The 16,640-nt window shown below is 50.4% G+C and overlaps 1 protein-coding gene across 1 annotated transcript; it reads right to left on the bottom strand.

Annotated features, from left to right (window-relative positions):
* Positions 1 to 3,172: 3,172 nt before the first annotated feature.
* LOC101758859 (putative amidase C869.01) lies at positions 3,173 to 5,787 on the bottom strand. Its single transcript, XM_004957631.4, has 5 exons — positions 5,074 to 5,787; positions 4,751 to 4,965; positions 4,431 to 4,667; positions 3,764 to 3,953; positions 3,173 to 3,645 (listed from the first exon to the last, which is right to left on the bottom strand). Exons 1-5 carry the CDS (start codon positions 5,578 to 5,580, stop codon positions 3,289 to 3,291), a joined length of 1,506 nt encoding a protein of 501 aa, XP_004957688.1. The 5' UTR covers positions 5,581 to 5,787; the 3' UTR covers positions 3,173 to 3,288.
* Positions 5,788 to 16,640: the final 10,853 nt, after the last annotated feature.

Genomic DNA, 16,640 nt, shown 5'->3' with positions numbered 1-16,640 from the left:
TGCCTAGAAGCAACCACCCTTTGAAGAGTGCGTAATAGCTCACTGATCGAGCGTCCTTGCACTGAAGATGAACAAGGCTAAGCGATCTGCCGAAGCTATGGGATGTCAAAATGCATTGGTAAGGGAGAGTTCTGCCTTAGAGGGAAGCAAACGCGAAAGCGGGGGTTGACGAAGCGGAAGCGAGGATGTCGGCTTGGAAAGAATTTATTATTCACTAACTCACTTCCGAGATTAAGCTAAGGAGAAATAACATCCATTGACCTCCGCCCGTAAAATGCGAGGCGCGAAGGTATCAAAGATAGGATTTTTAACAGAAGTACGACTAGCCGCAGGAGATCGTTCCTCTCTTGGAGGAAGGTGGGGAAGGGGCGCGCGCGGTGAAGATGACATCTGATGGACTTGTAGCGCCCGTTGAGGCTGCGGATTACGTTGAGGATGAGCTTATGGTCGGAGACGGCCTCGCCAAGATCGCCGAGAGCAGTTACAATGCCGTTGATGCGGCGGCAGTAGTCGGTGATGCTGAGGTCGCCCTGCTTGAAGTTGCGGAACTCAGCGTCGAGGTAGAGTGCCCGCGTCTCTCTGTTCCCAAGGAACTGCGACTCGATGGCGAGGCACAGGGTGCGTGCAGAGGCACTGCGTTCCCCCACGGTGTCAGCGAGGTCGGTCGAGATGGTTCCCATGAGCCAAGTCTTGACGACGCAGTCCATCCGGACCCAGTCTGGCGAGTGGAGGGCAGAGACATTGGACTGGATGTGCTCCTGTAGGGAGTACTTCCCCACGGTGAGGAGGAAGGACTCGCGCCACCACGAGTAGAACGTCGAGGAGACGTCGAGGAGATGCGGGACAAGGTTGGAATATTCTGCACAGCCACTACCTGGGCGTGCAGATTGATGATCGCAGCCACCTCGTGATGAAGGAGAGTGTCACGAACCGGATTTGGGGTAGCGTTGGGGTTGCCGAAGACGTTGGACGAATCGTCGAAGTCGTCCTTGGCGGGGGGCTCTGCCGCAGCGCGCTCACGGGCGGCGCGGTCGAGAGCAGCCTTGATGCGGGCATCAATCGCAACCCGATTTTCACGAGCGCGCTCGGCCGCAGCAGCGCGCTCAGCAGCATTGGCGCTGTCGTCCTTGGGCTCGGTGTCGTCCTTGGTCGCCGAGGGGGCGCTGACACCACCACCAGCTAATCCGGCGAGAGGGGGCGCAGGGCTAGCCATGGGCGGTGTGTGAGGACTCACGCGCGTAGGGGAGCAGCGCCGATCAGAGGCACGCTTAGATGCGGAAGAGAGAAGAACTGGAAAACCTAGACTCGTGGGATCCCAACCGTCGTATGAGCACTTTCGAGTTTTTGGCTGTAAATGCTATCCCAATTTATCCGTCACCGCTCCGCACAAACTTGCACCTCGCTACATCTTGTGCGTGCTTCTGGGATACTCTCCTCATCACAATTGATATCGCTATCTCGATCACCGCTCTAACCGCATCATCATCTTTCGGCATGTGGTCTTTGATGAAGCTGCCTTCCCCTTCTCTGCGGATCCTTCACCACCCTCGTGTGCTGATTTTATGTTCCTAACGGATCCCACTGATGCTGTGTCGATCTCTCTTGGGTCATCATGTCTCTCTCTATCTGCAGGACAATCTGGTGCTACCTCCGCACTGCCACGTGCGGCCCCGGTGCCCCGTCACCATGCCCGGCTGCTCCAGCGCCGTGCCTGGGCGCTCAGGCAGCCCCGGCACCCCCAACAACTGCCCCAGCCACTCCAACAGTGGCCCAGGCCGCCCCGACGCCGCCTCAGTCCACCTCGACGACACGCCTGGCTGCCCCGGCAGTCCAGGCGTCCTCTCCTGCACCGGACTAGGCCGCTCCAGCGCCGGTTCCGGCACCCTCCTCTACGCATCGTCACCTGCCTGATTGCTTCCTGCGAGCCGCGACATACGGCAGGTCTACTCTCGGCGACCAATGCACATCCATGGACCCATTCGTCTAGCTGCTCACATTTAGCCGGTTCGCATACCGGTCCATGCGCCTGGACTGGTTGGACCGCCACCGCCGCGCCTCCACTGCCTGCGGGCGTTGTTGCCGTACGTCCCGTGGCAAATCAACATGCTATGACAATGCCTGGCAAGTCTGGTTTCCGTTTGCCTGCTCTATTTCAAGCTGCCCCACTGTCTCCTGTTCCACGCAGCTATAGTGCTGCCCTCGTCGACCCTAACTGGAGGACAGCCATGCAGGAGGAGTTCGATGTGCTATTGGCCAACAACACTTGGGATCTTCTGCCATGACCTTGTCGATCGAATGTGGTAATTGGTAAATGGGTGTTCAAGCACAAGTTCAACACCGATGGGTCTCTTGAGCGTTATAAAGCTCGTTGGGTCCTGCGCGGATTCACCCAGCGGTCCGGGATCGACTTTGCTAAAACTTTTAGTTCTGTTGTGAATCTTGGTACAGTTCGGATGTCTTGTCTCTGGCTCTCTTCCGCCAATAGCCCATTCATAAGCTGGATGTGAAGAACGATGTGAAGAACGCTTCATGGCACTTTGTCTGAGACAGTTTATTGTGCCCAGCCTGCTCGATCTTCGTTACTGCTTGTTTCCTGGTGCCATGTGCAAGTGCCGAGTAAAATCGCGTGCAGGTTTCTGGATGGATTATTGGATGGTGGTGTTGTGTGGGAGTAGCTAGAGATGATCTTAATGTGCTGAAACGATGGTTTGAGTTGGTTCCTGACTGTGAGATTCTTTTCATTTGCTGCCGCTGCTAGCCTAACTTTAAATTGTTCTAGCTTTCCACTTTCCATTTCCTAGAGCTTTTTTAAATATGTTGGAGCATCCGATTTGTTTAAGATTCCGAACGTTTTTGTAGCATTATTGAAAAAACCACCCTACCACACCACTTGGCTATTAACCGACTAAGCTTGTTTTTATTCGTGAGCACTCTTCACAAGTTTTGAGCCTACTATATAATCTCGACGCTCTTTTTGATATTCCACAAAATTCGGGCATGACGTCCAGTTTAGGCCTAGAAAAGCCTTTAAGTTTTATTCAACTAATCCAGTATAAGTTGGTGTTTGATCAAGTGTAACTGTGTAGTAAGCACGTCACTGCAAAAAATAGGTGCTGGTGGTTCGATATGTCGATTATGAGATAGATGTATTTTAGATGAGAACCCATAGTTCTTAATGAAAAGTAACCACGTAACGATATTGAAGTTACGAGGTGATTATTTCCATGGAGTTCATAGTGTTACAAAATTACGTGTAATGCGCCGTCAAGCTAATCAGTTACTAGCTACCTAGCGCTTGAAAGTCGGCGGCCTTCTGACTTTGGTAGCCTGCTCGAACGCGTAGGCCATCTCGATCAACCTCGGCTCGTAGCCCCTGAGCCCGCCGAAGCTTATCGCGAAGGGGACCCCCTCCTTGTCGTACCCCGCCGGCACGGCGATGCCCGGATACCCGCCGACGGCGAGGACAGAGGAGGCGTCGCTGTTGGGCGCCACGATCGCGTCCAGCTGGTGCTCCTTCATCAGCTTCTCCAACCCGTTGGCGGATATCTCCTTGAGCCGCCGGATCGCAGCTCTCTCCCTGGCGCCAATGCCGTTGGTTTCCTCGGCCGCGATGAGGTCCGGCTGCCCGAAATCTTTGAGCCTCTCCTGCAACGAACCAAGATCATCATCATCATCTCATCGATGGTGCTTAGCAGCTTAGGCACAAAGTATCTTGTTGATCATCAGCAGTTCGAAGATGAAAGATTATTCAGTTTGTTATTACCTCTACAGGGTGTGCGTTGTTGAACGCAATGACATCTGAAAGGGAGCGGACCGGGGAGCGCAGTAGGTCTGACAGGTATGCATTCAGGCTTATCTTGAACTCTGCGATCATCAGGAGCGTCTCTTGGGCATTTAGATCGGTAAAATTTGTCGCGATGTCGAGATCCTTGATCACAGTAGCGCCGTGTTCCCTACCATGAGGAGCAGAAATTAAACAATTGGCTCGGAGATTTGTGTGCAACTAAAATTATTTGTATGTAGCCTGAGGAGGTTACCACGCATCAAAAATTACTCCTTCCGTCCCAAATTACTATTCGTTTTGATTTTTCTAGACACATAGTTCTTTCTGTATATATATTTTCTATATATTTTCTCTCCATGTCAAAATACTTGACATTTCTGATATATTTGAAAAAATTAAGGAATAGTAAAAGCTATGTACTCGGAATAGTCAGAACGAATTGTAATTTGGGACGGAAGGCGTATTGTGTTATCTCAAATTTTCACGTTCTAGTGGGAAAAAGAAAATCTGCAGCAGTCGAATGCTATACTGAATGTCTCTAGCAAACCTTTGACGGATTTTCTTCTAAGATAATATTTTAATTATAGATATTAGGTATGAACAAGCTAAAGCTTAATGTGATTTAATTAGTGGACCAAGCTAGTACCTCATTGTGTTGAGATGCTTCTCATACACCGCCGTCTGGAAGTCATTGTACCCTTGGAAAAATACAGCAGGGGCACCGATTCTCTTGCCCCTCAATCCATCCATCTTCAGGAACTGCGTGTAACCCCCACGTGGGATGAACTTGGAAGCTGCTCCGGTAGCTTCAGCGTCGAGCTTATCGTAGCCGACAATGGCGTCCAGCACATGGACGGCGTCGGATACCGTACGACACATTGGCCTGCCAGGACGAACAGGAATTCAGTTACCCATCTGAAGTTTCAGAGTGAATTACAGCCAGGACTTGGGAGGCTTGCAGCTTACCCTATGGTGTCTTGCCTCGGCGTGATTGGGATGACGCCTGACCGGCTGGACAGCCCAACTGTTGGCTTGATCCCAACCACGGAGTTCGACGACGACGGGCAGAGTATTGAGCCGTCGGTCTCCGATCCCAGCGTCACGGCGGCCATGTTCGCCGCCGCGGCCACACCCGGCCCGGCGCTCGACCCGCACGGCGAAGCCGACAGAACATACGGATTCTTCACGAGTTCACAAAACATTCGCGACCTCATGTTTTTTAGATTGTGATCTCATAAAAAACATTGTGCACTCGTGACCGGAAGAAGTGAAGTGGTGAGATTGTTTACCAGCGTCTGGCCGCCGCGGGCGCTCCAGCCGGACTCGACGGGGCGGAAGTTGGACCACTCGGAGGGGTTGGCCTTGCCGAGGATGACGGCGCCGGCGCGGCGGAGGCGGGCGACCACGCCGGCGTCGCGCGGGACCACGGAGCCGAGCAGCGCGAGCGACCCCGCCGTGGTGTTGAGCCGGTCGCGCGTGGCGATGTTGTCCTTGAGGAGGACGGGGACGCCGTGCAGCCCGGCAGCGCAGCGGCCCCCCGAGGCCTGGCGCTCGGCGTCGGCGCGCGCCGCCTGCGCGAGCGCGTCCGGGTTCACCTCGATGACGGCGCGGAGCAGCGGGTTGAGGCGCGCGATCTGGTCCAGGTAGAACCGGACCAGCGCCGTCGAGGTGAGGCTGCCGTTCCTGAAGCCCAGCTGGATGGCGTCCACGGTGGCCTCCTGGAACTCGAACGCGCCGCAGCCGGCCGCCGCGAGGGCCACGACGGCGGCGAGCACTCGGAGGCGCGGCGCAGCCATGCTGGATAATGGATTTGTCTACGTAGCTTAGCTTTAGTGCTGCCCCCCCTCACTTGTGGCTTGGCAATTGAATGCCGAAGTGCACATATAATAGTGGGATGGCTCGCTCGTGTGAATCGTGCTTGCTGAATGCTGATGATTACGTGCGGTTTGTTCTTTTGTTTTGACTAGATCTGTCGCCAGTAATCGGTGTGCGCCACGGCCACGCCTACTCCACCTACGACCTATCCATGGACGATTGGTGTGTATGTTCTGCAGACTGCATTATCGTGTAACGGTGTGCTGTGGTCAATGTCGGTATTTTATACCCGGCAACCTACCAAGGGAGTACTTGAGGTAGAGTTTTAGTTGGTGGGTGTCGTCGAAATCAGAAGTTCGATGGTGTATGTATGCACGCGATTTAGATAGGTTTGGACCGCTAGATCGCGTAATACTCTACATCTTGTATGTTGTTTTGCCCGTATTGGATTGAACTTGTCTCGAGGGGGTCCCTGCCCACCCTTATATTTCGGGGGAGTAGGGTTACAGGGTAGTTGTTCTACAAGAGTACTAGTCGGATACGACTACAGAGTTCTACTCTAATTCGGAAGAATAGTTTCCTTGTCTATGACTAGTCTCCTGGTAGTTCATGTAGATTACCTCCTGTACCGTAGTCTCCTTGTCCTGATATGTCTCGGTATACTTCTTCTTGTATGGATCTGTACAAACCTTTTGGTGGGCCCATGGATGTATGCCTGACAAGCCCTCGAGTACTTTGTAGTCAAATGTAATAGCTTCAGGTACTTCTGCAGATGTTGCTCGACTTAGTTTCTGGTGCTCTTTGAGTACTTTGGTCGTGGCCAAGTCTTTGGAGTACTTGAGTGCTGTCATGCGGCTGGAAGGTACTCTAGCTTCATCTGACGTTGTTTCTGATAAGTCTGTCTTCAAACCTTTATATGAGAGGGCGATGAAAATTACACCCCATATGGAGTAGCCCCCGAGCCTTAGGTTGAATCGAAGAATTAGGCTGAGGGTCAATCTGCATTTGTTCCATCTTCGTCTTGATCTTTGAAGAAAAAGAAATTTTTATCCAATGGGCACGGTATACGCAGCCCCCGAGCCGTTATCCGACTAGTTTCGGGAGGTATAAGGGTCTTTCAATCTGTTACCGTGATCTTTCAACTTTTGCTGGTTTGGAAACAACCTGTCTTGCGTGGATAAAGCTGTAATTACTGCTGATTAGCGAAAACATCGGGCCGTTACCCTGGAGACTCCGTTGTGGTTATAAAAGTTAAGGGGGAGTTACCCCTACCCTTTACGCTGCCATTTTGCATCTGTCATTTGTCTTGGCTGAAAAAACCCTAGCTCTCAGCACCACCGCGATCTCATCTTAAACCGCTAGTGCCGCCACGCCTTCCGTCTCCTGTGACGCCTCCTCGAAGCCCCCGAGTGCATGCACGTGAAGACCAAGGCAACAATCAGGATGGGGAGGAAGCTCGAAGGTCCAAAGAAGGGGTCCAAGTAGGATGCCAAGAAGGCACCCAAGGAGGGTTCCCAGAGGGGAACTTCCAGGAAGGGGAAGGAGCCTGAACTGCTAGCGCCGAAGTGTGGGAAAACCAACCAGACCACACCGCCCAATCAGGAGACAACTACTCCACGCGTGACCGTGGAGGCATCCGTGACTGCTGGCGGTGTAGCCGGATCAACGGAGACGGACATGAGAGAAGCAGTCAAGACGCCGGAGGCTATGTCTGATGCTACACTGTCCGAAATTTCCGGAGGCGGAGAGCGCACGGATACCAGTGGCAATTGTGTGGCCACTGCTGCCCAATTAATTGCTGCGGCTGTTGGCGACAACCTTGAAGCTCTGCTGCCTGCCCCATCAAGTATGCCAGTTCCAAGTACCTTGCCAATGCGCTTGGTGAGGAAGGCTCCTCTGGTGCCTCGTCGGTCGACCAGGTGAGTACACTGGTAGTGTGTTTGAGTACTGAATTTGTATCAAGTAGTCGCTCTCTGGTTCTGATGCTTTGTTGTCTGTAGGGTATCTTCGAGTGTTGAGCTTGGTGCGGCTGGCACAGGCCTAGCAGTTGATGGCGGAAGCTGCTCAACTATGAGCCCAGCCCCCGTGCCTGTCATCGAATTGGAGGAGAACTTAGCGCCAGGATGGGGGAAGACGCTACGTCATTGGCGGCCGCGTTGTTGCAGGATGTGATCGGTTTTGTCCAGGACGTAGCACCGGCAGCTCCCCAGACTACTGTTCCCGGATCGCTGCCTGAGGCCGTATTAGTTGAAGAACAGTCTGCGATGGATGTGTTGGGTGTCGTTCCTCTCAACTCTGCGGATATTGATGCCCCCGAGCTCGAGGCCGCGCACGCCCTTGGATCCATTGCGACGGCTGTAGGGACGTCGTCAGAGGTAGGGCCGTCGTTTAGTCGGGAACTAGACTTGGTGCCCGGCGCAAAGACTGATTCAGTGGCTGAACATCCATTGCCGCAGAGGCAAATTGAGGCTTTTGAGAGCCCCCTGTTGGAACTGCAGGACATATCCTCAATCTTGGAGATGAACCAGCATATCGTGGCGTATACTAAGGTGAGTTCAACTCTTGTAATCTTCTTGCTTGATTTGAGTGACTAGTTTTCCATTAAGAGTGCTGATGTTTCTGTACTCAGGATTTGTTTGAGAAGTCTCACCAAAATGTCCAACTTCTGCAGGAGCAAAGCGAGGCTGCGCATCGCGTTGAGCTTCTGGAGAAGGAAATTAGCGAGGAGCATCGGCGGAATGCCCAGTTTTTGGAGCAGTACGATAGCACTGTTGTGTCATTCTAGGTGGAGCGGCGGGAGTTTGAAGGTGAAAAGAACCGCATTGTTGCGCACAACAAGTCCTTGCACCATAAAGTTGAAGGTGAGTACTCGTGCACGCAGTCTTTAAGTTGTCTGTTGTATGTGGTCTGTCCTCTGACTACCCATTGCTGTTTTGCAGAGTTGAAAAGCCAGGAGACTGTGTTGAAGAACACAATCACTGACTGGAAGAATGCCTTCTGTAGGCTGACGGAGGAGCATGAAAAGCTCAAAAGCCGGTTGGAGAAAATAGAGCGCGATTTGGAGGAGTCTAAGATGCGCCGAGATGGTGATGTTGGCCTAGTTGGGGCCATGACTACTCTCAAGGTGCAACAAAAACTTCTCCAAGAGTGGTTTGATGTGGCGCGACCTCTGGCCAACATGGTGGAGCCCCCTGAAGGAGTAGAGAGCCTCGTCCCCTGCTGGAGAGGGTTAAGGATGCACCGGCGAAGATTAATAGCCAAGTCGGTGTCCAAGCACCTGCTGGGATTTGTCAAGTCATTCTATCCCAAGGCTGACCTATCTCCAGTGGCGGAGGGTGTTGCTGCGGATTGCTCGGATGAAACTTGTCAGCAATACTTGGAAGAATTGGACCCTATAGGCGAGGAAGTAGCCAAATTCATCAACCTGCAGTAGTCTTCTAGGTTCATTTTTGGCTGTAACTGCTCCTGAATTTTGTGTTTTTGAACGATGATCTTTTGGAGGAACTGAAATGCAGTTTCCTACTAGTACAACCGTGATGATCCTTAGTACTTTGTTGAGTATTTGTTTATTGCTGACTTGGCAGGAGTCATATATGTGAGCTACTCGGTTGTTGAGTAGTCTGTAGTAGTTTACCACTCGTAGTCTCGCAGTGGAAGTAGTCATCCTTTGTCTCTGCATTATTGCAAGTGTACCTAAGAGGACGCATGAGAACACTGTGCCTTTGTCCTTTGTGTCTGCATTATTGCGAGCGTATCCGAGAGGACGCATAAGAGTACTATGCGTACCTTGTCATTTTGCAATCAGGGCGGATCACATGCGAGCATTTACTCTGGTCGGTTGGCTTTGCACGTGGGTATTGTACTTATGCCAGGCGGTGGGGCAAGCTTTGCACTGTGTAGTTACGAGTGTGTGGTAGCGATTGTTAGATGGTAGCTTGACTTCCTAGCTATAAATTGAGCTCCATCTGCCTTTGTGAAAAGCATGGCTCGGGTTATAGCAGTAGTTGGCCTTAGGCTTCTTCTCTTTGATGGTGGCGAGCTTCCAATGCGCACCCTGGTGCTAGAAGATTTCTCGTATTGAGGTTCCACATTCCCTCCACAGATCCTTAAGCTGAGTTCAGTGGCTGCGATGCTAGAAGAATCCTCGTACGAGGAAGCACCGTGCGCCCCGGCGTTTCCCCTGCTCTCTGGATGAATCAACGCTGGTGCTCGCTGGCGGAGAAAGGTGAGTGTTCCGGTTTTTATCCAGCTATCTGGTTGAGGATGGTGGTGTGGTTCCGACCGCTCTCTCTCTCTCTCCGCAGTTTCTTCGAGCAAGACTCAAGTACACGATGTGTACTCGTAGTCCTGTTCTGGGTGATTGTGGAAGAGAGAGGGAGGTGATGTTGGATGAGGCGACGGGGGTGCTATATGCCCTGGTCTACATCCAGGTCACCGTCGAGGGGAGGAGTAGGGCACAGCCGCCTAGAGCGCTGCTTTCTTGCGTGCACTTCCTGCTCCTTGACGCTTCTTGCTCCTGGTGTTGGAGTAGTCTCCAAGCTCATCCGCGCATGCTTGGCGTGATATTGTAAAAGCCTGGGACTTCTGTTGTAACTGGCAGTAGGCAGTTGCTTGCAGTCGTTGTTGTGCACTTTTTTTGTATTCTTGACGTTTCGACTTGTTGGGGCGGATGCATTGATGTATCCTACAAGATTCGTTAATACGAAAAATGCATATATGAAATGAGTAGCCGAGATGAGTAATCTTGTGTGCTCTTTTTGTCAACTTGTTGGCTTCTTGTGCCATTGGTCCACATTTGCAGATCATTGGATGAGTTGGAATAACTCGTTTAAACTTGTGAGTACAAGTTAAGTTGGGGCGTTTTGGCCCAGAGAGCTTACTAGCTTGAAGTTTGCCGCTGAGCCACCTTTGTGAGCCGCTGGGTTTGTTGAATAACTCAAGTAGACTTGTGACTACAAGTCGTACTGAGGCACTAATAACCAGAGAGCTGAATAGCTCATGGTTGCAGCTGACTTGCCTTTGCGAGCCACTTGGTGAGTTGAATAACTCAAGTAGAATTGTGACTACAAGTCATACTGGGGCGCTAAGGCCTAGAGAGCTAAATAGCTCATGGTTGCAGCTGACCCACCTTTGCGAGCTGCCTGGTGAGTTGAATAACTTAAGTAGACTTGTGACTATAAGTTGAACTGGAGTGCTAAGGCTCAAAGAGCTGAGTAGCAGCTGACCCGGCTTTGCAAGCCGCTATTTGAGGCGAGGACATATAGTCGACTGCCGTAAAAAATAATTGAATAAAAAAGGTTGAGGCCAGTGGCCTGTGTAAAATGTCCCGTAGTCTACTGACTAGGGGTAGAAACAATAGAGATGCTCGATATTCCACGAGTTCTCAACATCTTCGCCAGAGAGATGTTGTAGCCTATAGGATCCTGGGCCTGTGACCTTGGATACGATCCCATGGCGAATTAAGTTTGTGCAGCCCTGTGGTGTCTTGAATGCGCTTGAAGACCATGTCACCGATGTCGAAGGAACGTTATTTGACATTGTGGTCCTGGTAACGGCAGAGTCCTTCAAGGTACCTTGCTGACTGGACGAGTGCCGCACAGCGGGCTTCTTTTAGATTGTCAATGTCTAGACGCCTTGTTTCTTCTGCTGCGCCTTCATCGTATTGCTTGACTATGGAAGATTTCCACATGACGTCGGCAGGGAGTATGGTTTCTGATCCATAAACCAGAAAGTAGGGTGATTGCCCCGTAGGCTTGCATGGTTGAGTACGTAGCCCCCAGAGTATGTTGGGTAATTCTTTGAGCCACTTGCTACCCTTGGTGTTGCCAATGTCATGCAGCCTTTTCTTCAGGGTGTCAAGTAACATCCTGTTGGCGCGCTCAACTTGGCCGTTGGCTCTTGGGTGAGCGACAGAGATATAACGAACGTCGATTCCGCTGTTTTCATAGTACTCCTAGAATTCTTGGTTGTTGAAATTAGAGCCTAAATCTGTGATGATCCGGTTTGGGAATCCATAGCGGTGGACGATCTCGTCAAGTAAGCGAATACTCTGTCTGCCTTGGGGCAGATGACAGGCTTCACTTCAATCCATTTGGTGAACTTGTCAATGGCTACGAGTACTCGATTGAATCCTCCGGGCGCAGTTGGAAGTGGTCCAATCATGTCGAGCCCCAAGCATGCGAAGGGCCATGTTGGAGGTATCGTGATGAGCTTGTAGGCAGGGACATGTTGTTGCTTTGCAAAGAATTGACAACCTTAGCATTGAGGGACTAGTGCATCTACATCGGCTAGTGCAGTAGGCCAGTAAAATGCTGCTCTAAAGGCCTTGCCTACTATCGTGCGTGAAGATGCGTGGTTGCCACAGATCCCTTTGTGTATTTCTTCTAATATGTCCTTGCCATCTTCTCGTGTGACGCACTTCATGAGTACTCCTGAAGATGCGCCTCTTCTATATAGCTTGTCCCCGATGAGTACGTAGCTTTTGCTTCGTCGTAAGATTTGCTCTGCCTGTGTCTTGTCTGAGGGTAGTTTGTGCTCTTTGATATAGTCAATAAGTGGTGTTCTCCAATCCACATCAAACATCATAACCTCCCAGTTTGGTTCTACTGGACCGCGATCGGTGGTTTGTGAGGGTGCTTGCTCTGTGATGGATGGCTTGCGAAGTTCATGGATGAAGACTCCTTCTGGAACTTGAGCACGTGTTGAACCCATCTTGGATTGGACGTCTGCAACGACATTGTTGTCACAGACAACGTGATGGAACTCCAGGCCTGAAAATTTATTTTCCAACTTGCGAACTTCGTTGCAGTATGCATCCATGTTCTCCTTGTTTCGGTCCTACTCCTCGTTGACTTGTTTGATGACTACTAGCGAGTTGCCGTAGACTAGTAATCTTTTGATTCCCAGGGATACTGCTAGGCATAACCCATGTAACAACGCTTTGTACTCAGCTTCATTATTTGACACCTCCCAGAATATCTGGAGAACATATTTGAGTTGTTCACCCTTGGGGATATCAAGAATACTCCCGCGCCAGCGCCTTCGAGCTTTAGTGATCAATCAAAGTACATGACCAAGTGCTCTGAGCGTTCTGCTGGTGTTGGTAATTGATTCTCCCCCCACTCTGCCATGAAATTGACTAGAGCTTGGGATTTGATTGCGGTTCGTGGCCTGAATTTCAGGGAGAGCGCTCCGAGTTCTACTACCCATTTGGAGATTCTACCCATAGAGTCTCGATTATGAAGAATTTTGCCTAGGGGGAAATCAGTGACCACGGAGATCCTGTGTTTCTGGAAGTAGTGTCGCAGTTTCCGCGAGGTGAGTAGTACAGCGTAGAGCAACTTCCGGACCGGTGGGTACTTGATATGAACCTGCTAGGGTTGATTCCCGATCTTTCGATGAGAGGCGTGGGATAACTCGATTGGTGGATGGAGACGACGTTCACGGCCCGACTACAGCCTTCCAAGCTGCGCCTTAGCAACCGATACACCACCTCCAATGGCTGCCGCGATCTTGTGGAGCGCGTCACCCGGCCACTAGGGCACTCGTCCTGCAAGCAATCGAAGAACAAGCAAGAACAAGTATAACAAGCAACTCAATTGCAAATATAGAGATGGAAACCAATCTGAACTCACAAAGTTGGGGTTCTGAATCGAGTAGAACGGACGGTCTAGTCGACACACGCGTCTACAAGGAAGTAGCAATGGCTAAACTTACATCAAAACAAAACCCAATCTGTTCGTGGTGGCTCTAATCCTTATTAATACCTAGGAGGACGACCAGGGGGGTGTTGGGGTCGTGCTCCAACCCTAGGACACGTCCCTAATGGACCCAACTTGATACACGGCCCATCAGGCCAAAATAGGGCGACGCAGCACCTGTGGACAGAAAACCTCTCGGTATTATTTCGATGATTGCGGCCGCCTCAGAATAGATATGGACATGAGTCTGGATCCATATGAAAATAGACTTCATAAGGATTCCAAAGAGTACTTGAACACCCAAAACGGAGTCCGGATGAGGTCGTGGCGGTCGTTGCAAGTTGGGCCAGAACTGTAGTCCGAATCCAGCACCAAAACGTGTTGGATTGGATCTCTTTCTTTCCTTGGGCCAAAAGTGACGTGGTGGCCTGGTGGAGGACGTTAGGAATACTTGGACTTGGCCCCCAATCTACTTCTTTGGTCCTCCATGCCTTCCATGTGTGTTTAACACTATTTTTGATCCATGTATGTATTTCTGAAATTGACAACGAATACACATCATGGTGCAGCATCAATTCATCAAATGTATCACATATAATTATGATAAAAAATTGTTTCACCTCGGATTCAAAAGATACTAATATGGTTGTATCCGAGCATGTGATGTCCTGGAATCTGAGAGTACTTTACTGATGAAGTAGACTGGTCTCTGGACCTTGTATACCTGACCTGGTTCTGACCTTTCAACTACTATTGCCGTGCTTACGACACGAGTAGCAGCAGCAATGTATAATAGCAAGTCTTCGTTTGGAGTTGGCGCTGTGAGGATCAGTGGCTTTGATAGGAAGTTTTTTCAACTGTAGCAGAGTCTTCTCTGCCTCCTCTGTCCACTGGAATTTGTCTTGCCGTTTGAGTAGTTTGAAAAGGGGGAGGCCTCGTTCTCCAAGCTTTGAAATAAATCTGGACGTCTTTAATGCTGGACGGAGCTTGCATATTGGTGATGGCGGTGATTTTCTCGAGGTTTGCTTCAATACCTCTATGGCTGATGATGAACCCAAGTAGTTTCCCTGACGTTACGCGAAACACACACTTTGTAGGATTGATTTTCCACCGGAATGCTCGCAGGCTAGTGAAGGTCTCTTCCAAGTCTGCGATGAGATCATCTGGATTTCTGGTCTTCACTACCACGTCATCTACGTACACTTCCATGTTGCGATGGAGTTGTTTCTCAAAGCACATCTGGGTGGCGCGTTGATACGTGGCTCCTGCGTTCTTCAACTCGAAGGACATTGTTTTGTAGCAGAAAGCTCCAAAAGGAGTAATAAACGTAGTTTTGGCTTGGTCTTCTTCCTTAAGAGCTATCTGGTGATATCCTAAATAGCAATCCAGGAAGCAGAGTAATGCGCATCCAGCTGTAGAATCGACGACTTGATCAATCCTTGGGAGTCCGAAGGGATCCTTAGAACAGTGCTTGTTAAGATCTGTGTAGTCCACACACATCCTCCATTGATTGTTGTTCTTCTTGCGAACCAGGACTGGGTTGGCAAGCCATTCAGGATGGAACACTTCTTTAATAAAGCCTGCCACGAATAGTTTTGCTAACTCTTTCTTGATGGCTTCTCTTCTGTGCTGGACGAATCTGCGTAGTTGCTGTCTCTTTGGAGTAGCTTTAGGATCTACGTTGAGTGAATGCTCGATCAAATCCTTGGGCACACCTAGCATATCTGCCGGTTTTTATGCGAAAATGTCTCGGTTTGCCCGAAGGAAGTTGATGAGCGCGCTTTCCTATTTGGCATCCAGCCCCGTGCCAATAAGGGTTGTCTTGGAGGAGTCGCTGGTCTCAAGGTCAATGGCTTTGAAGTCTACATCACTTGTCGACTTGACTTTAGTAGCTCCCAACTTGTTCTTCAGGATTTTGAGTTTTGTTGGGGAGAGCTTTTTTGAAGCATGAAGACTTGTTGTATCGAGCTTAGTACTTGAGTGGATGCCGCCAACTCAATAGCTTCTATGTCACATTCGTATGACCTCCGCAAGTCTCCACGGAGGAGAGTAGTCCCTTGGGTCCTGGCATCTTCAGGAGTAGGTAAACATAGTGTGGGATTGCCATGAACTTAGCCAGTGCTGGTCTTCCGAGGATAGCGTGATAGGAAGTCTCGAAGTTCGCCACCTCGAACCGGATGTACTCTGTGCGGTAGTGCTCCTTAGTCCCGAACGTAACTGGTAAGACTACTTGTCCAAGCGGTATAGCTGCGTTGCCTGGGACGATTCCGTAGAACGGAGAGTTCGGTTGGGTGAGCATGTTAGTAATATCGAGGCCCATCTTCTTTAGAGTTGTGGTGAAAATGACATTGAGTCCACTGCCACCATCAATGAGTACTTTGGTGAGTCTTGAGCCAGCGACAACTGGGTCTAGGACGAGGGGGAACCGTCCTAGTTCTGAGAAACTTGGCCATCGGTCTTTCCTGGAGAAGGTAATCTTTACCTAGGACCACTTGAGGGGTGTCGGAGTAGCGGGCTCAATGGACATGATCTCTCTGAGTATTACTTTCTGAGACCGTTTAGAGGAAGTACCTGGGATCCCGCCAAAGATGATGTTGACAGTCTTGGATGGGGTTTGAAATTTTGTTTTGCTGTCTTCGCCTTCATCTACTTTGCCTTTTCCCTTGTCATTGTTATTCTTCGAGGGTTCTAGCAAATCTTTCATTACCCTGCGCAGGCTGTAGCAATCTATCATGGTGTGCTTGCTGTGCGGGTGCCATGGGCACTACTTTTTCAGCAGCTCACTGAATGCGGGCCTATCTTCGTTTCTGTTAGACCCTTTCTTACTCGAGTTTGTCATTGTTGCAACTATATTGTCCGGCTTGCGCTTGCAGTTTTGGTTGCTCAAGTAGTTCTTTCGGTGATCGCCGTTGCGGGTTCTGTCTTGCTCTTAGTTGTTGCCGTGATTATTGTTGTTGTCATGGCCACGATTGCGATTTGAGTCAAACCTCTAGTGTTCTTTATCCTCCTCGTTCGCCCATGACTGAGCCATGATCTTGAGTGCCTTAACATCCATGGGACGACGCCTACCAAAGTCTTGGAACATGCGGTGATCATAGAGGTCGTTCTGAAAGCATTCTATTACATCTGGTTATGAGATGTCCACAATTGTGGCATTTTTGGCAAAGAAACGATGCAAATAGCTGCGTAGTGATTCATCTCACTGCTGCTTGACTTGTGCCAAGTCGATCCTGTTACCGGGGCATTACATTGCCCCTGCGTAGTTGCTAGTGAAAGCTTGTTTCAAGTCTTACCAGGAGTTGATGGAATTGGGCTTTAAGGATTCGAGCCAGGTTAGTGGC

The sequence above is a fragment of the Setaria italica genome, chromosome II (genome assembly GCF_000263155.2).
Source record: "Setaria italica strain Yugu1 chromosome II, Setaria_italica_v2.0, whole genome shotgun sequence".
NCBI lineage: Eukaryota > Viridiplantae > Streptophyta > Magnoliopsida > Poales > Poaceae > Setaria > Setaria italica.
This window is presented reverse-complemented; position numbering and strand designations above follow the sequence as displayed.

What these genes read in the sequence shown, in the direction of transcription:
- LOC101758859 (XM_004957631.4), bottom strand. Translation starts at nt 5,580, where the DNA reads ATGGCTGCGCCGCGCCTCCGAGTGCTCGCCGCCGTCGTGGCCCTCGCG. An exon ending in CCGAGGCAAGACACCATAGG is followed by an intron (nt 4,668 to 4,750) that starts GTAAGCTGCAAG and finishes TCGTCCTGGCAG; the next exon opens with GCCAATGTGTCGTACGGTAT. An exon ending in ACAACGCACACCCTGTAGAG is followed by an intron (nt 3,646 to 3,763) that starts GTAATAACAAAC and finishes GGTTCGTTGCAG; the next exon opens with GAGAGGCTCAAAGATTTCGG.